The sequence below is a fragment of the Mus caroli genome, chromosome 12 (genome assembly GCF_900094665.2).
Source record: "Mus caroli chromosome 12, CAROLI_EIJ_v1.1, whole genome shotgun sequence".
In the NCBI taxonomy this organism is placed as follows: domain Eukaryota; kingdom Metazoa; phylum Chordata; class Mammalia; order Rodentia; family Muridae; genus Mus; species Mus caroli.
In genome coordinates this window covers 80652919-80673029 of record NC_034581.1, presented here as the reverse complement: position 1 = coordinate 80673029, position 20111 = coordinate 80652919, and the positions used below count along the sequence as shown (strand labels likewise).

The following is a 20111-nucleotide window of genomic DNA, read 5'->3' as shown; positions in this document are numbered from 1 at the left end:
CAGAAAAATTATTAACTTAAAATGCCGTAATATTTAAATTTACAGTTTATTACTGTGTAAATTACAAGCAGTACTTTATGTAATTAGCAGCTCACTGGCAGGGAACTGTGAATGAAACTCATTATTTATGATTACAGTTTAGAAAGAGAGGAGAGGGACTGGGGAGGGGAGGGAGCGGTGACCTCTGCTAGAAATGACAGAGCTCCCTTTAAGGTGATGAAGAGGAATTAAACAAGTGCGTATCGCCCTATTCACTTGAGATCATTAGCTGCACATCCAGTAAACCCTAGGTTCCTCCCAGGCACACTGAAGAGACCCTTCAAGATGAACGAACTCACTTCCAGGAAGCAGAAGGCTCTTACTTTATATGAGCCTAAAGCAAGGCAGCAGATGGTGGGGAGAACAGGACTCTGCTGCTCAACAGAAGGGGAAGCGAAACCTTCCCACTGTCCTCTACGGCAGAGCATCTCCTACCATCCTTAACCCCATCTACACAGACGCACTCCCTAAGCAGCACAGTGAGGGTCCATGGTCTGTAAATGGAGCACGTCAAAAGAAACATTGTGTGATTCCTTCAATGATCAAATGTGTCTCCAGTTAGAGACTGGAGCCATAATTCAAAGGTAAGAAATACGATCTGCTTGGAGAGGTAGCTCCGTAACTAAAGGCCTTGCTGCCAAGTCTAATGGCCTGAGTTCAATCCCTAGGATCCACATGGTGGAAGGAGGAGAGACTTCTGCAAGTCGTCCTCTGTAGTCAATATACACAAATTAACCTCACCTCTTTTCTTTTCTTCTCTTTTCTTTTCTTTTTCCATGTCCTAAGCTTCAGAAATTTGTCCTCTGGGTAGACTACAGTACAAAGCAGCAGCCAGAAGACTGACCGACAACCACATGCATGGCTTGGCAGACAGACAACCTTGTAGCAGGTGTTCTGAGTGCCTGACAAACTCTTCCTTACTGTGGTCCCCTGCCTGAATGAGGACCCTTTGCCTTAGCCTACTTCTCAGTCTCCAAGCTGGAATACAAATTAGGTCAAGCGCTAGGGGCATGCCTATAATCCTAGGATTCAGGGAGTTAGGATCATTTCAAATCGAAGGCCACAGAGCAAGTGAGACACAAAGCAAGTACTAGGCCAGTGTGGACTTCATAGAGACCTAAAAATAATAAGATAAATTCAATTTTAAAAGAAGAACATTACAAGGAGCTCCTATACTTCTGCAAAGCAAGCTTAGTGCTGTTCACGTGGGGGAGGGGTTGTTTGTTTCTGTGTGTTTACTGTTGCATCCTTTACATCAATTCTAGGACAAAAAGTCATCTTAGGATAAAAACACACTCCTGATTTCAGGAGTTGTAAAGAAGTCAAAAGAGATTGTTTAACGTATGCAATAATATAGGATTAGTCACAAGTGCAGGAAAGAGAGATGGAGCCAGCAGGTTTACACACAATGGAAGCTACAGGGGATGTTTGCTTGGTCAGAACTTCTAAAGTGCTTCTCTTTCACGTTTGTAGCCATTCAAATCCCACATAATGGTCATTACCCCTTCTCAATTCCCAGAACATTTCAGTTGGTTTCATTTACTCCAGAAAGTCTTGTGATGCCTTCAATTGTCAGTAGGGCATGCAAATCCCATGGGGACTACCACCTTCCCACAGCACAGGAGAAACTATGAAATCTGTCACCTTCCCAGGCAGCCTTCTCCGCCCCTTCCTGAGGCAACGAGCTGCAGCTCCTGGCAACCGATTCAGACGACCATGGTATCCTGTGGAAAGAAGGCCTCAGTTATTGAATGCACAAGATACGTGAGCACAGATGTTTTAACACACTGGAACCCTTACCCCAGCATCCTCACAAGCCTATCTGACAAAGACTTACTGTGCCCATATCTTTGTCCTGAGCAGTATGATGGCAGGTGAGCCATGCTAAGTAGACAATGGTTGATTGTCACTTCCTGAGAGTCCTAAATGTACTCGGCTAAAGAAACCTGTACACCAGTCCTCTTCCTTGTCACACATCTTAGGCAATGGTTCTGACATTCCTAAGAGTGAAATGACTTGGTCACGAGTATGGAGCTAACTAAAATAGAAGTACCATCACATTTCTGTCCCCTGTCATGGGCCATTTCCACTCCATTCTGCTACTTTAGAACTGAAAAAAAGCTGATATGCATTTGTGTCAAAATACACACTAAGAGGATCGTAAATGTAAACAATTACATTTAAAGAAGTATTTTTAAACCATCCACTTAAAAATGCCATCATTTCTTGCATGTGAACATCCTTACAAAAGCCTGTCCCTTGTAAGAGCCAAGCTTCCAAGCTTCCAATGAGCACTCAAAAAGTAATGCATCAGCATTGCCATGATATGTGTCTGCGACTGATGCCAGGCTTCCTAAATGCAGCACACACTGGTGATGCGTCCCAAGAACCTACATGGACTGACTTAGGAGAAGAGAACTCTGAGCTTTGAGACTCACCCTTGAATCCCGTAGAACCCTGAGTTAACTCCACGATTCAGAGAGCAATGCATGGTCAAAGGTGTGCAAGTGCTCAGGCAGAGCACGCTGCGTCTTCCCACCGGGAAGATAAAGCGATGCCCTGGACTTTCATCGTCTCCACACTCACCTCTTTGAGCTGGCCGGGAAGGTAAAAGGAACGTGGGGTCTGAGAGTTTATCCAGGCCGGAGTCCATCCTTTCTACTTCAGTGCAGTGATCAGGAGCCCACTTGGGCAGAAGATTATGGACAGTGAATCCGGGGACACATTCTCCTTCATAAAACCAATCGCTCTGTTCATCATCTCCTAAAGCAAACAGATCGTGTCCTGAGCTGTCATGATAAAATCCAAATGCCAGGAGTTTCTCAGCGCCATAGTTGGGATACTTTCAAGTAAGCCAAGGTGCAAAAGAAGCTGTCCAGTCCCTCTTGGAGCACAGCAAGATGAAAACTGAGGCATCAACTTTGTTGCTCATGGATGGCGGTCTGTTTTCAGCACTTACACTGTAAAAGCTAAGATCTAGCCTCATGCCCTCCAGAATCCATGTGTAAAACCCGCAAATAATTTATCTCTTCCAAAACACACAATAGCTCCAAGTAATAGTGAGGCAATTAATTCCCAAAAGTTGGGGTTCAGCTAGTAAATGAAATCAGAATTTGAATCCAGAACTTGACAAAGCCTAAGGTACTTTCCATAAAAAACAAACTGTGTTCCCGACCATTATCCATGGTGTAAATAAATAAAGTTCAAAGCCATGAATGTTCCTCAATCCAAAAATTAGCTGTTATTGCTGGGGTGGGGGTATTATATATTTACATTTTATCATAATAGATCAGTAAAGAATGCCCACACTTTGTTTTAGCCTTGGTATCTCATTTGACAGGACAGAAAACAATTCTGAACTAGAAATCCAAGCTTCCAGGAAAAAAACACAACCACAGTAACAAGCAATAAAACTCCCTAAGGCTTTTCAAGAACTACGTCATTTGCCCGAGCCCACGCTGTTCATTAGGATCCCGACTAACCCATACATTCAAACTCTGGGCTCAAACTTCCAACTAGCTACAATAACAACAGCTCAGTTTCCACTACAGTGTATTCCTACCAGCAACAAGACATGCCATCCCCTTTCCAGACTACAGGAGTACAGTAAGATATTACAGCAGTAACTAGAGTTCATGTTGCCTTCATCCTCTCACACACCAGATCCCACCTCCCCACTGACACCCAAAATAATAATGACTCTTAGAATTAATGTGCAACTTTCCAAGGGGGCAGTGAGACCTGTATCCTGCAAATAGCAGCTATACCACCAAACACTAAAGAAGCTGCTCTTTGGTGTATAACCGTGTCTCACTATAAACATATGCTGCAAACAGCTGTCTCGCTCAGAAACAAGAATTCCCAAGCCTCAGCAAGCATCAGAAGCACAGAGGGCTTGCTGAAACCAGGATGTGGGGAAGTGAGGTGATGTGACAGACAGGAAGGAAGACACATGCCAGACAAAGTTTCTGATTCTGATTTGAACCAAATACAAGCAAGTTCCCTCATGAAGCTGAGTGTATGGGGAGCACAATGTGAGAGCACTATTCTACAACCAGCCAATGACATAGGAGGCTCAGGACAGTGTCTACGCTAGTTTATAAAGTTGACATGTCCACTCCATCTTATCCAGAAGCTTTCTCAGCACATGCACGGCAAGGTGCAAACCCATTAGGTTATGTTTTCTGACAATGAATTAGTTCAGAATTTTGGTTCTTACAGTTCACTCATGATCCAATAATAAACATTTTTAAAAGGACTTGTAGCTGGACATGGTGACACACTCCTTTAATCCCTCAGGAAGAACTCTGTGAGTTCTAGGACAGCCAGAACTACACAGAAAAACCCTCTCTCAAAAAAACCAAAAACAAATTGGGGGGTTGGGGTAACAACTCACTGAGCTAGAAGAGACTTAGGGAGACCACCATGCAAACTCCTCACGCTGCCCTGCCATTTTGTTTCTCTCTGCCTCCCGGGAGATCCTAGAGACAGCCTTGGCAGTGTGACCCTACTACATAGGGTTCCTACCCATGGAGTAGTCTAATTCGGTGGTTTCACTGCATCCTGCCTCACACTTACCCACGTTTGTCAACTTAACAGGGGCTCTTACATTCCAGGCAGTGTCTAAGGGGTCTGGAGAGATGACTCAGGGCTAGAATCACTTACTGCTCTTGCATAGTACCTGGGTTCAGTCCCCAGCAGCTACATGGCATCTCACAACTGTCCTACAACCCTAGTTCCAGGGGATCTGATGTCTTTTCAGGTCCATGTACCCTTATGGTGCGTATACATACACTCAGGCACAAACACACATACACAAAAAATAAAATAAGTAAATATATAAAAACAATAATTCCAAGCTGTGGACTCATTCAAAGGAAAGCACAAAAATATATGACACAATAAGCATTGTTTTAAAAAGCAGAGCTTAGAGAGACGTCTTAGCAGTTAGGAGCACTTGCTGCTCTTACAGAGGACCTGAGGTCAGTTCCCAGCACCCACGTGCTGACTCATGGCCATCTACAAAACTCAGTTCCAGGGATCCAACACCTTCTAACCTACAAGGGCACTAAGCACGTACATGGTACATGTTGCATACATGCAGGCAAAACACTCATATACATAAAATTTAAAACATCTAAAAACAAACAAAATCATGAGGTAACAGGTACAAGGAACAAGAGTGTGTATGTGTAGACACACACATACACTTGCACACACGTACATGTACACACTCAGATAAGGACTATAAATCAGGGTTTCTTCAGGGAAATAAAATGCATATTTAAGTGGATACATGGTGACTTTTTTTTTTTTTTGGTTTTTTTCGAGACAGGGTTTCTCTGTATAGCCCTGACTGTCCTGGAACTCACTTTGTAGACCAGGGTGGCCTCAAACTTAGAAATCCCCCTACCTCTGCCTCCCGAGTGCTGGGATTAAAGGCGTGCGCCACCATGCCCGGCTCCACATGGTGACTTCTAAAGACATTTATTAAATATTCACCTAGGACACTACAGGATTTATTCACATGACTGTAATAATCTTCAGGCATTTAAACGTAAATAATGTCAAAGTTATCTCTCAGTAAAAATACAAATATGTCCCCCCCCCAAAAAAAAAATTACATATTAGGCTGGAGAGATGGCTCAGAGGTTAAGAGCACTGACTGCTCTCTTGGAGGTCCTGAGTTGAATTCCCAGCAACCACATGGTGGCTCACAGCTATCTCTAATGGGATCTGATGCCCTCTTCTGGTGTGTCTGACAGCTACAGTGTACTCATATAAATAAAATAAATCTTAAAAAAAATAAAGAAAGAATAAGTAAATAAAAATTACATATCAGAATATTATTGGTTGTAACTAAAAGAACTTTCCCAAGCTCAGCCTTGATGCTCTGATCCCGCAGAGCAGTGATTCTCAGTGATAATCTACTATGTAAGAGCCACTCTAGGGGCTGTAAAAACACCAGATTCTGGAGACCAACTCCAAATGTATTTCATTTCTAGCAGCTCAGAAAATGTGAAATTGTCACAATTCCCCAAGTGAAAATTCATACACCATAAATAAGTCACTCCACAGTCATCAGAATCAATCACTGAGACAGAGTCCCAAAGCTGGAATCAGGAGTACTTTGCCAGGGACCTGGAGAAATAGCTAAGCAGTTAAGAGAGTGGTCTTCCAGAGGACCAGAGTTTGGTTCCCAGCACCTAGACCAGGTGGCTCACACAATGGCCGAACTTCAGCCCCAAGGGGATCTGACGCCCTCTTCTGGTCTCAGTGGGTGACTGCACTACACTCAGACACACAGGTGTATATATAATTTAAAAATTAAAAGCTAAGAGTCTTTAACAGCATTAACCCATTATCACTTTAAGATTACCTTGCCGTCCTTCATCATTGGTGAAGAGCCCCGTGTCACTGCTGCTGCACACACTGCTCGTGTCACTGGGGAGAAAGAAAAGACAAGGCAACTCAGCAACTCCGGTCAAAAATTATTTTCAAATGGAAATATTCCAATTGTCTCGGTAACTCCACTTCAGCCCATTAGCCAATCTGGTACATACATTTCACACAGAAGACACAAGTAAAGTTTATCCATCCTGCCCTCAAAAGGTGAGAGAAGAAAGCTCAAACTCTTACATATTAAACTAGTTTCAAAAGACTTAAAGCCACTGTTCTGTAAAAGCCCCAGGGAGCTGCAAGCACTAGGCTGTTCTCCTTTCTCTTGCTCCGGCCCAGGAGCAGGAGGGCTCTGTGGCTGGTCTATTCTCTGCCACAGTGCTTACCTATGCAGCAGAGTGCAGATGCCGGCAAATGGTTTCTACAGTTTTCAGTGGTTGGGGAAAAAAACTCAAAAGTGAGTGTTTTCTGACATGTAGAAACCCATAAAATTCAAATTTCAATGTACATAAAGTGTTATTGGAGGTAGCCATGTGCACTCGTTTCATTTACGCACCACCCAGGGCTTCTGCACTCATCCATAAAGGTAAGCATAGAGTGCACAGCCTGGAGCCCTCAGACACCGCTGGCTCACGGCAGAGTAAGGTCGACTCTGAGGTGACGATGGTCCACAGTTTTAATGTTAAAAAACTAAGGAGGTGACATCTGTCAAATCTCTTCCCATTAATTTCAAATCACTAGCAACATTACAACACCCCCGCCCCATCCAATCCTAAAATAAGAGAATAAAGACATTTCCAACAGAAAGGTGAAGGGAAGAGACCCTCTCCGCCTTAGCCCAGAGTTCCACTGAGGAAGCCTTTGCTCCGTGTTTACTAGACACTGCTGGAATCACACCCAAACCAACAGGGGCATCTCAATGGCAATTTAAACAATGCATTTGATAAATACTCCTAGTCAAGCTAACAGGAGAGAGAGATGAATAAGTAGGAGAGTGCTTCCCAAAGACAAATACTCCTCAATTGATAAGGGATAGTGCACGTCTGGAGTTTAACCTCATGGCAAGAGAAAAAGCATCCCCTTTAACAGCTAAAAAAAAAAAATCTCTAAAGGATTCATAGGAGGATAAAAAGAAATGCAGAGGTGGTCTGAGGCAGATCCGGAGGTGAGTTCTCTGACTCACTCACTCACTGCTGTAGATGTGGATGTACATTTGTGTGACAGTCGGAGGACAACTTCTGGGAGTGGGTTCTCGCCTGCCTTCCACCATGTGCACCCTAGAGACTGCACTCTGATCATCACGCACAGCAGCAAGCACCTTTACCTACTGAGCCATCTCACTGACCCCACACTCCTCTACAACGCTTTCTACTAAAAGAAAAAGTTTCCATCTTTCATTGAGCAGCATGATCACCATTTTAAATGAGACACAAAATTAGAGGCAGAATTTTGGACCACCAACTGTATGATCTAATTACTGCAGCATTATTGGAGAAGCTACTGAAGCACATCCAAACGAAATAACACAACTGTAAGGAAAGCTGCCTTAGCAGCTCCTCTAAAGATTGATCCTCCCACCCACATTCTATTAGAATTAAAAGGTGGCTGGCACCCACTTGTCACTTACACTCTGCAAGTGGCACTCTCCTTTATCCCACATCCATCCATCTAAGCGTCCACCAGAGCCTCCTTGTAATTAGAGGCTCTCTCAGTGGAGCAGATGATTGGGCACAGGATCCACATCCACATAAGCGTGTATCACAGGAATGAGCCCAATAAACTGCCTGATACCGCTCGCTCGCCTACTGCCACCATCTCAATCACTGCCAGCCCAGCACTGTAACCCGCAGCCACTGTGACAGGCCTGCTTTTGTCTTTGAATGTTGCTCTTTCCAAATTCTGAAAAGGAACTGTATGTGCTTTTGGGAGAATTAAAGGTTATCATTTCAAATAAACACAAGGTCTCAGTTTTAAATCTGTGGATATTTATTCTATAGGAAAAATCAATCGTTTGGTTTTATTTCATTTTCTCAATTTGAAACCCATGTTATTATATAAAGCTGAGCCAATGAAGTGAAAACCCAATCTCAGCAGAGGAACATCAGCAGTCATTCTCAACTGGAGACATTTCTGTATCCCTCTCAGGGTCATTTAGCAATGCCTCCAATCTTCTCCCTCCTCTTCTGGAGAGAGAAGCCCGGGCCTCATTACTGAGTGCACGTATACCGCCATAGTCCTCGGAAGGCATATATAGTGAAGAGAGAGGCAGAAGTGCCACAGGGGCTTGCTATCCAGACAGCCTAACAGAAAATCACAAAGTTCCAGTGTCGGTGGGAGATCAAAGGACGAAGGGGACAGACAGACAGACAGGAAGACACCCAATGTCCTTCACACCCAGGGGTGCACATCTGAGTGCACATATGCATACAACACACACATACACCCACATGCACACACACACTAAACTGTTGTTAGCACAAAGGTTTGTTGCTATTTATTAACCAAAAAGTTTAAAAAGAACTTATTTCCTTATTTCTTTTCTTTTTTTTTTTTTTTTTTTTTTTGAGACAGGGTTTCTCTGTGTAGCCTTGGCTGTCCTGGAACTCACTCTGTAGACCAGNTGTAGCCTTGGCTGTCCTGGAACTCACTCTGTAGACCAGGCTGGCCTCCTGCCTGCCTCTGCCTCCCGAGTGCTAGGATTAAAGGCGTACACCATCACGCCTGGCTCAAGAACTTATCTCTTACACATAACTTTCATATATTTAAAACTAAACAGAAATTTATGACTTATTATTATCAGAAAAACTAAAGCTTTTAGGTTAACTATTCAAAATAAGTAAAAAAAAATGCATTTAACAAAAACTTTAAAAATATTTTAGAATCTAGGAGAAAAAAAAAAGGGAGAAAAATGTCTCCGTGTTCCCTCCATGTTGCCCAGAGACACTCCTGCTCTTCCCACCTGCTTTCTGCCATGCTTCTGGGCAGAGGTGGGGCCTCTGCACTGCACATCATCATGAACCTGATCCCCACAAAGGTCACTCAGACAGCTCCGCCTCCAATTCCAGACTAGTCCTGTGAGTTAGAATGGTAGTGAGTTTATGCAGACAGCAGCCTCTCCAGGCCACATGATCATGAACAGAAAGGGACTAAAGAGTTGGGCAGTATGCTAGCTAATCTAGGCTGGCACTGAGCTCAGAGGAGCCCATCCATCATTTTAATGTGTATCTTACCTATCTAACAGGCCTATATTTCTGAGGCTTTTTTAAAATCTTGTTTATGTGTATGGGTGTTTTGCTTATATGTAGTCGTCTGTGTACTCTGTGTGTGACTAGTGCCTGCCAGTAGCAGGTGTCAGATGCCGTTGGAACTGGAGTTACAGATGGTTGTGAACCACCATGTGAGTGCTGGGAATCAAATTTAAGTCTCTGGAAGAGCAGCCAGTGCTCTTTACCACTGAGTCATCTCTCTAGCCCCCATTTCTAAAACTTTCGGCTGCCTTTCCACATAAAATGTATCTTTTCTATGTGTAAAATCCAGAACAAGAGACAATACTTTTCTCCTCAAAATAATGCGAGCAAACACAGCCCTCACGTTTATCACGGAGGATAAAGGCCATGGTAGTTTTCTTCCTTCTAGAATCTGCCTTCATACCTGGTCCCAAAGACTACCAATGCAGAACATAAAAACATGCCAGAACATGTATGGAGAGAGGATTGCTTTCACTAGTTCTCCCTTTAAAACTTTTAGTTTCTCTTTTTTAATTGAGGAATTTTTTTTCCCGACAGTTGTATCTCCTAACTCCTTTTCCAACACCTTCACATCTTCCTTGGGACAATGCTCACAGACTGCGCCTCTAATCCCTGTCCCCCACACCTGCTGTCCTCTCACCAACATCTCTTCCATCTGCATTCTAGGAAGACTTTGACGGTTTCTATGTCATCAACTCAACTATCCCTGGTTTTGTAATTTTAACTATACTTTAAATGTCCTTATAGCTTTCCTGTGAACTTTGTCTGCTTTCCAAATCTGTGCCCTAGATCAGAATGTTCTGTGTTTCCTGATTTGTCCTCCACTCAACTTTGAGAAGAATGTTCCCCCTTCCCTTACTCTACAGAATGTGTCCAAAAGCCTCTTGTTTAAGTGAACATGTCCCAAATTATTTGTAATATTTCTTTTATAATATATGAAACTGAGCAGAATTTAATCCAGTTCCTCAGACTTCATGTTCCAGTGTGCTTTTAGGATACATCACTGTGCAAAATATCCCATTTCATTATGTGAGCACACGTGCATGCCACATACCTAGCTCCTACCCACCCCTCCTATGACCACCTTCCCCTCCCATGCTGTCTCCTGCCTCCTTCCTCTTCCCAAATGGCTACCCCACTGATTTGTGATTTTTTTTTTAAAGATTTACTTATTTATTTTCTGTATGAGTACACCATTGCTCTCTTCAGACACACCAGAAGAGGGCATCAGCTCTTATTACAGATGGTTGTGAGACACCATGTGGTTGCTGAGAATTGAACTCAGGACCTCTAGAAGAGCAGAGAACTTTGTCTGAACTTTGTCTTAACCACTGAGCCAACTCTCCAGCCCATGAATTTTTTTTTTTTTTTTAATGTTTAGATTCTAGATAAGAGAAAACACATGTGATATTTGTCTTTCTGAGGCTGGCTAACTTCATTTAGCATGATCTCCAGTACCATCCATTTTCCTGAAAATGATATGATTTCATTTTTCTTAGTAGCTACATAATATTCCATTATTTGTGCCTACAGTATTTTCTCTAGCAGCTAAGCTGATAAATAGTATCACAGCAAACACGGGCATGTAAGTATCTCCTCCCTCTGTGTTGGCAGCAATTCTGTCAGGGATCTAACCAGGAATGGCACAGCTGAATCAGGAGTTGTCTTGGGAGTCTCCACCCTAATTCCCATTGCAGCTACACTGACTTACACTCCAACGCTGTGTAAGTGCTCCCAACCCCATTCTTGCAAGCACTTGCTACTACCTGACTTCTTGCTGACAGCCATTTTGACTGGGGTAAAACTTAATGAATGCCAAGGTAGTTTTGATTTGTTTTGCCTGACAGCGAAGGATAATGAACATTTTTTTCACTTATTTTTTGGAATTTTGTACTTCTTTTAAGAACTGTCTGCTCACATACTACGTCCATTTCCTGATTTACGCTGGTGTTTAACTTTCTGAGTCCTCTGTAGACTCTGGATATTAATCAGAGACTAGCTGGCAGACTTCCGCCCATCCTAGGGGCTATCTTGATTCTGGTAATTATTTCCTTTGCTGTGTAGCACTTTTTTATTTCATCTATCCTATTTGTCAAGTCTTAGGATTATTTCCAGGTCTGCACAGGCACTGGTTCTTATCTGCCCACAGATACTTCTATGGCCTCAGACCTATCCCCTTTGCCAGATCCACACCTGACCAATGGGCGTGAGGTGAGGAGGCTTTGAAGAAGCCCCAGGGCTACTGGGGGTTTCAACCTCACACAGGTCTACCAGACTGACACTGGATCATCTCCCTACTCTCACTGTGTGACTCTCACCCCAACCCACCCTAGATATTTGTAACAAACTGAGGTATATGAAACACTACATGCTCTAGAATGCACTACAAAGTGGGATTTTTTTTTTCCTTTTCTGGCCATGTAATAATAAGCTATCTGCTTGGAGGTTCAACGTCCCAGGACTCAATACCCTGTAGCTGCTTCCAATCCACAATACAAAACACACAGAGAGAGCCAGCCTTCCCCATCCAAGTATACTCCAAACAGAAAACTCAGTTATAGGTTGAAAGTGAAGGAAGGAGCAACACATCACCTGGAAAGTTCAAGTCATGTTTGCATACTGGGTCTTGCCCCTCTGGGTAAACTGACATAGGACATTCTGCAGTACACCAGTCTAACGCAGAGGAAACCTCACTGACAGGCAGCTGATGATGTGAGTGTGCAAATGGTTGGTTACATTTGTCTGACTGACTGGCTGTGCGTACGTGTCATGCGTGGGAGGAGTGTTTGTAGGGGGCTAGTGTTTTCCTCCCACCTCGTGGGTCCTAGAGGCTGAATCACATCATCCGTCAGGCTCGATAGCAAGCAGCTTCACCCACGGAGGCATCTGGTTGGCCCCAATGTTTAATTTTTTTTTTTTAAGTATTCTAGTAGGTAATGGAAACTGTTTCTTAGAGGCCTGTTAAGATGTGACTTCACAGGACCAGGTAGACTAAGAAGCACAGTCTCCTGTGTTGGGGGAGGGAGGGGTGGCATCCTTAGAAGGGTTCCAGTTTGTGCTCTTTAGAATAAGACATATTTACCATTTAGCTCTGTACTTCCTAGCAAAGTTCTTTCCAGGAGGGAGAGCCTGAGGGACAGACCTGCAAATACAGTCATCTCGTATGTGCCTGCAGAGGAGTTCCCAGCTCCTTGGAAGGGTTCACCAGCAGACTAAGCCTATATAAGCAGTCTCCGTTAGCCTTCTAATACCTTCCGGGACTGTTGCCAACTGTAGAAAAGGTAAGTGTGCTCTCGGTCGGCACCTCTGTTTACAGACAAGCACAACGTTCCAACACTACAGATATTCTTTCCATTGCCCCAGTAACCCCTGATTAATGGCCTCCACTTGCAAAGGAGACTACTTACCTTAACCATGAAATAATGAAGGCTATCGATCCAACAAGCTACTGCTATAGAGTGTTATTGATCACCCAATCTTTGGTTAAAATGGTCCTCATTTAGCAATTTCACTGTCACAAACACCTGGAGCAAAGCACACTTGTAATTAAAGAGTTTGGGGCAGTTAAAGTGAGAGGTGATGGACAGAGATCTCAGCTTTCTCCCATTTATTCTTGCTTCTGAGCTATTGTTTGTGTCAGAAGGGATATTGATTTTCTATAAAAATAAGAAAACAAGAGGCACCAAGGGGCTGCAGAAGGTCAGCCTGGGCTGGGGAAGGAGGAGACAGGCCTAGCACTCCATCTCTGTCACTTGCCTTCCAGGACAAGGGAATATTTTCTTTCCTGTGAGACCAGCCTCTAATACATCACCTGAGGAAGGCTCCTGATGTGACTTTGGGCCACCACCCGTCCAATTTGCTCATAAAGGAACTAAACTGTATTCAAGAGGCACAAAAAACGCACTGCTGGAGAGCAGAGCAATCGGGTAAGTCCATCACCTAACAGGTAAGTGAGTGACTCTCTGAAAAGCGGAATGAAGAGTGGCAGGAGCTAACTTTACAGGATTTGTTAGATCTCTGAGCATTCACTCCCACACATACACAGAAGGACATAACAGTAACAACTTGAGCTTTATGCAGCATAAATAAAGCTACTATGTTGTACCCATTTCTAAATCCTCACTATTCTTGACTAGAGCACAACTGAATGAGGAATAGAGAGACAAAAGCAGAAAGAAATAATGGCAAGGCTTAATGCTGTTGGCAATTTTCAGTTGTTAGTAATAAGTGAATTTAAGTAAACTAGAAATAAAGCCAAACTAAGATAGACATTCCCAAATCCAAAACATTTAACATATGGTTTCTTAAAACACTACCCATAGACTAGGTTAGGATTAGTGATGGACTTCTTATGTCAGTAATTTTACAAGATAGATCAAGACTAGTAATCTTACAAGGCTGCTGGTAAGAGCCCTCAACATGACTGACGAAAAGTAAAATGCAACACTTTGATCTCTATGTGACGGAACCACAGCTCTGCAAGCAGCTCCCTTAAAGAATACCCACTCAGGGACTCTTGAAAGTACTTCTTTTCAAACAGGAGGTAGGGACATTTGACATAACCAACTCACCAAATATTTTTATATCTGTAATATACAAATCCTATTTTCTATTTGCAGTTTAGTGTTAGCCCTGTTTGTTTATACAATATATGGGGGTGAGGCTTAGTGTGAGAGCACCTGCCCAGCAAGGATGAGGCTCTCAATCCCCAACACCACAGCAAAACAAAAGGGAGGCCACACATCTGTTAATTCCAGCATTTAGAAAGCTGAGGCAGGAGGATTGCAAATTGAAGGTCCTCCTGAGTTAAAGACCCTATTCCAAATAACGATATAGTAATAATGAGTAGGAAAAAATAAAAATAAGTAATAATTAAGAGCTGCTTGAAAATTATAAGATTTTATTCCCTTCTCTGTTGAGGGAAGTTTGGACACTCTCTGATGGAAAAGAGTAAGGACCACTGTCTCTCCACAGAACATATTTAGGGGGAAAATACAAAAGCGTTTCTCCTTGTAACTACAGATAAACGGAGACAAAGTCAAAGAGTGACTTAACATTCCCTTGAAAACTAGATCCTACTTTTTAAAAACAGGGTCTCATATAGCCCAGGCTGGTCTCAAAGTCATCACGTAGCTGAGACCAATCTTGGACTCCTCATCTTCCTGCTTCCCAACTGCCGGGCTACAAGAATGTGCACTAAGCCTTGTAATTAGTTCAGAGAATTTTTCTCAGTGCATGTCTACTATTACCACAAACCTACCACCTAGTTTCCCCACTATTTTAAAGGAAATTAGGAAACAGAGATTGGTAAGCAAAAATGGAATTATTTACAGTTTGGCCAAAAATTGGGGAGAGGAAAAACTTGTGGGGTTTCCACTGCTTTCCTGTACCACTGTTACCACCTCGGACGAAATAACTCTGGAAATGCTCCCATTAACTGTGAGATAAGCTGTTCAGAAGTGTGAAATCTCTTCCTGGGAAGCAAGTGAGAACCTCCTCTGCTTGGCACTAGCATTTCAGCCTCTCCCTGCCCCAACATGGGACTCCTGGGAAATTTTAATTCTTTAGGGTCCATTGTTTCAATAATCGTAACAGTGGACACTGACAGCACAAGGATCTCTCTTTAAGGTACAGTGTGTGTGTGTATGCATGTGTGTCCCCAGAAGAGAGTATTGGATTATAGGTGTAAGCCATCCAAAGTAGGTATTGAGACCTGATCTCATGTCTTTTTGAAAACAAGTGCTTTTAACTGCTGAGCCCTTCATCCAGCCTCTGCATTAGAATATCCTTTTAGATACTACACGAATATCTAACGTCCTTCCCAGCCATAGCTCACACAGGACCAATGTCACACTAGCACTTTACCCATTGTTTCTTCACAGTGACGAGGGCTTTGTCATCCCTATCACTGCAAGGCTCTGATGTCCTGGCCAGGAAGGGAGCCCACAGGAGAGAACCAGGTCTCCTCAGTGTGAAAACAAGAATTTCACAAGAACTCCTCTCAACTTCAGTGTCTCCGGGGGCTCAGGTGAGCAGAACTCAGAGCCTGACAGCCTGGGTGGGAAGGGACAGCACCACACCTGGACCACACACACAGTAACTTCAGTTTAGCAAGAAACTGGGGGAGAAAAAGTCACAAGCAACATTGCAAGGGGCTATCTTAATTCTCTATTCTCAACTCTAAGAATCTAAGATGTATGTGCTTAATCTTGAAGTCAACTTGAATGTCTCAACAAAAGGTTTATTATAAAGAGATACAAGTTAGTTAAGCAATTCTTGTTTGATTAATAATAGCACGACTACGGAGAAAGAGTGCCTAAATAACCTAACAGCTACAAATAAACTGGATAAATAGGCCTTCGAAAGAATCAAGCTTAGAAGAAAATTACAAGAGTCAAACTGTAACACAGCTGAATACGATGGCAAAATATACAGTTAGTAAAAAGAGTTTTAAAGTTAAATTTAAAATTATTCAGAAAAAGAGTGTAGTGGCTATTCCTGGTTGTCAACTTGACTATATTTGGAATGAACTGCAATCCAGAATTGGAAGGCTCACCAGTGACCCTAATCTGGAGACTGGGAGATAGAAATTTCTGATCTGGATCTTGGTATGGAGATCTTGAGGCATAGTGGCTATGGACCCCAGAAGATTGAATCTCTGAGTTCAAGGTCATCTGGGATTAAAGGTGTGGTAGAACACAAATTTAATCTGGGCTACACCTTCTGCTGGAGACCATATAAGGACATTGGAAGAAGGGAGTCTCGCTCTCGCTCCTTTGCCTGCTTGCCGTGTGGGACTGAGTAACTGCTAGATCCTTGGACTTCCATTCATAGCTACTACTGAATTAGACTGCAGACTGTAAGTCATCAATAAATTCCTTTACTATATAGAGACTAACCATAAGTTCTGTGACTCTAGAGAACCCGGACTAATACAGAAGTTGGTACCAATTGTTCAGGGTTTCTATTCCTGCATAAACATCATGACCAAGAAGCAAGTTGGGGAGGAAAGGGTTTATTCAGCTTACACTTCCATACTGCTGTTCATCACCAAGGAAGTCAGGACTGGAACTCAAGCAGGTCAAAAAGCAGGAGCTGATGCAGAGGTAATGGAGGGATGTTCTTTACTGGCTTGCTTCCCCTGGCTTGCTCAGCCTGCTCTCTTATAAAACCCAACACTACCAGCCCAGAGATGGTCCCACCCACAAGGGGCCTTTCCCCCTTGATCACTAATTGAGAAACTGCCTTACAGCTGGATCTCATGGATTCCTCAACTGAAGCTCCTTTCTCTGTGATAACTCCAGCTGTGTCAAGCTAACACAAAACTAGTCAGTACAAAGAGGAAACATAAAGACCTACCACAGCCTCTGCCCAGCATACCTAAGCTTTATGTCTTTGGGGGTGCAAACCTTAAAAGAATAAGGTCCTAAGAAAGGGTACTTGCTCTATATCTATAAAGTATAACAGCAGCAAAAACTGGTCAAATACGAGCTTGGAAATCAGGCTTGGCTCTCGGTTTGGACACCAGGTGACCCTCCCAAATTAACCAAACTCTAAACCTAGTTTCCTCTTCTAAAAATACAAATAATGAGGTTCTACCATACAGTAGAACTATAAGCATTAAATAAGAACACCCAGCAGGCACGCAGTTCAGTGCCTACCAGAGTGCTTAACAAACCCGCAGTCCTCAACCCACCTCATGGTCACCCCTGGCAGTAGCTACAAGGAAGAGAGGTAGCAACATGGCAGAGCTGCTGAGCATCCTACAGTGTGCCACAAGGCACTGCCCCAGCTACGAAAGGCATCATCACTGAGAGGTCACATATCAAAAGTATCAAGCTACCAAGGATTGATGTTTTCAGGAGATCTGACATGAAGAGAAGTGAGTTACCAAAATTACACTGACATTTTAAACATGCAACCATCAGAGTACTTGATCCCATGGGATACAAGGTTAAAGGGACTCACTGTCACTTTCAGTCCCCACTCTATACGCAGACAACTTAAACGTCTGCCATAGACACTCAAGGGTTTGGTGAAGAGGTAAGGCACCTGTTGCCAAGCCTGATAATTGAGTTTGATCACATACATGCACACACATGCACACACACACACACACACACACACACTTACTTGTGTGTGTGTGATAGAGAGAGAGACAGAGACAGAATCAAGGATAGAGAGAAACTCAAGAAGCTAAGGAGCTCGCTCAGTGGGTAACGTGCTTACTGAGCAAGCATAAGGACTTGAGTTTGGAGCCCCAACCCCCAGATGAAATCCAGGCATAGCAGTGTACCTCTGTAATCTTACTGTGAGAGCTGAGACAGGTAGATTCCCAGAGCTTGCTGGCCACCTAGTCAAGCCAATTGGTGAGCTCTGGTTCAGTGACAAAGACTGGGCCCCAAAATAAGGTGACAAGTGATAGAGGAAGACACACACCATCCACCTTGGGCCTCCACACGTACCTGCGCACACATACACATGCACATACACAAAGGAAATGCACTCAATATAGTCAAAGTATAAACTAGCAGAGAACAGAATTATAGCCCCCAAGTATATAAAGCCATGACTCTTAAGGAGCAAACATAGCCTGTATTCATTTATAAACTGCCTAGACCTGGCACCTGTATGGCTTCTCTGTCACAACTGTCAGTGCCAGCCCTTGCTGATACCTTGGTTCTAAATGACAGTACCTTTGTATGAACTAAATGGTATAAAGAACAGCAGATCATTTTTTAAAACAAATTCTTGGTTATGCAGTTGAGGCAGATGTTTGAAAGTATTTTTAGGATCAAATTATTTCTGTTACACACAGCCTTCTTGACATAGCAAAACAGAGATTCATGAAGGACAATTTGCAAAGCAGAAATCAACTACCCACTGACTAACAGAGGGCTGCAAAGGCAATTCTAGCAGGGCTAGTATAAAAGAGAGTGGAACTCATTCAGGGGCCGTGGGTCTGCACTTTGGGTCCATCAGCTACGGAAACCCTAGCTTTAGGAAGGGGAAGCTCACCACTCGGACATGTTCTCGTCAGAGCCGTGCTTCTGCTCTTCGGCTTCGCACTCCATCCTTTCTTTCCTTCCTGGTTGGCTTAGGAAAGTCCGATTCTCTGCTGATTCACACAGCCCATGGCTAGATGAGGTCCAGGGAGTATTCTCCTTCCAGCGGGATAGACGCTGCTTCTTGGCAGACTTGAACCTGCAGCCTCTCTCATAGCTCCAATCTGACACTTTCAGCTTCTGCTGAAGGCTGGCAGCCACCTCTGATGTCACTCGCTTCACCTTCCGCCGGCGCCTGAGGGGTCGACAAGGTGCGTTTTCCGTAAAGGAGTCAGACTCGTGCCAAGAATGCTGCTTACCCCTAATGATGGCACTAAGAGCTGGGTGCCGTTTGGCCACCACCGTGTCATCAGAGTCACTGAAGTTGGTGAGCGGAGCCACTTCTCGGCAGTCCTTGGTGGCCTCATCCAGACTTGACTCAGAGGCCTCGCTGAAGCAGCAGGCGTGCTCTGCCAGGTGAGTAAAGTCAGACCGGCGCTTCCGTCCTCGGCGTTTGCGAAGCTGCCGCCTCTGCTGTCTGGGGCTCAGGGCCATCTCCTCCCACAGCTCACCAAGCTTGCTCTGCTCAGATGTCTGCTCCAAGGCTGAGGCCAGGTCATGCACCAGCTCATCCATGAGGCCGCATCTGCCAAGTAAGAACACAAGAGATGCTTGAGAAGACCGGCTGCACTTCCAGTCATGTTATAGAGCACACAATGGCACTGTGGCTCTCTGCCTGGCTATAGAAAACAGGCCTCTTTCATCTGCTACTGTCTCTACCATCATGCACCACAAAAACAGGTGTTCCATCCTTGTTAAATACTGGAAATCCACACATCTAGTAGCTCAACAGATGACAACCGGGACATTAGCAAAAATAAACAAATTGAGCCTCCTCCTTTCTCCAATTAAATATATGCCTTGGTTGCCTAATCATGAGAAAGTATCTCACTGGAGGAGAAAAGCAACCACACAACTTCATCACTATGATGGAGCCAGGGAGCCCCAGACACGATCCAACCATGAGGAGGGCCACACTGTGGTCTGGGATACCTGCTTTTAAAAAAAAAAAAGTTTCGGTAGGGAGGAGAGAAAGAGCTGAGCGGCACCTATGAGGAAGACTTTACAATGTTCATTGTCACAGGACCTGTGATGAGCCAAGCAGGTACTCAGAATGGGAAAAAGAAAGCCCACATCTGGTACTACCATGGCACCAACTGCCACCTGAAAGTTACTAGAAACAGACTGCTGCAGGGTATGACACTGATTTGGCGGTGGTGGTGGTGGTAGTAATATAGTAGTACTAGTAATATAGTAGCAGTAGTAATATAGTAGTACTAGTAATATAGTAGCAGTAGTAATATAGTAGTACTAGTAATAT

General features: G+C 43.7%; 1 protein-coding gene across 3 annotated transcripts in view; it reads right to left on the bottom strand.

Annotated features, from left to right (window-relative positions):
* Positions 1-20111, bottom strand: part of Gpatch2l (G-patch domain containing 2 like) — a 51732-nt gene that overhangs the window by 30047 nt on the left and 1574 nt on the right. For all 3 annotated transcript variants that reach the window (XM_021179229.1, XM_029484626.1, XM_021179228.2), the window contains exons 2-5: positions 18705-19376; positions 6419-6483; positions 2626-2802; positions 1684-1763 (exon numbers count right to left, since the gene is read on the bottom strand). In XM_021179229.1, coding sequence (XP_021034888.1) covers positions 1684-1763; positions 2626-2802; positions 6419-6483; positions 18705-19366 — 984 coding nt within the window. In that variant the 5' untranslated portion in view covers positions 19367-19376. The remainder of the gene's footprint in view (positions 1-1683; positions 1764-2625; positions 2803-6418; positions 6484-18704; positions 19377-20111) is intronic.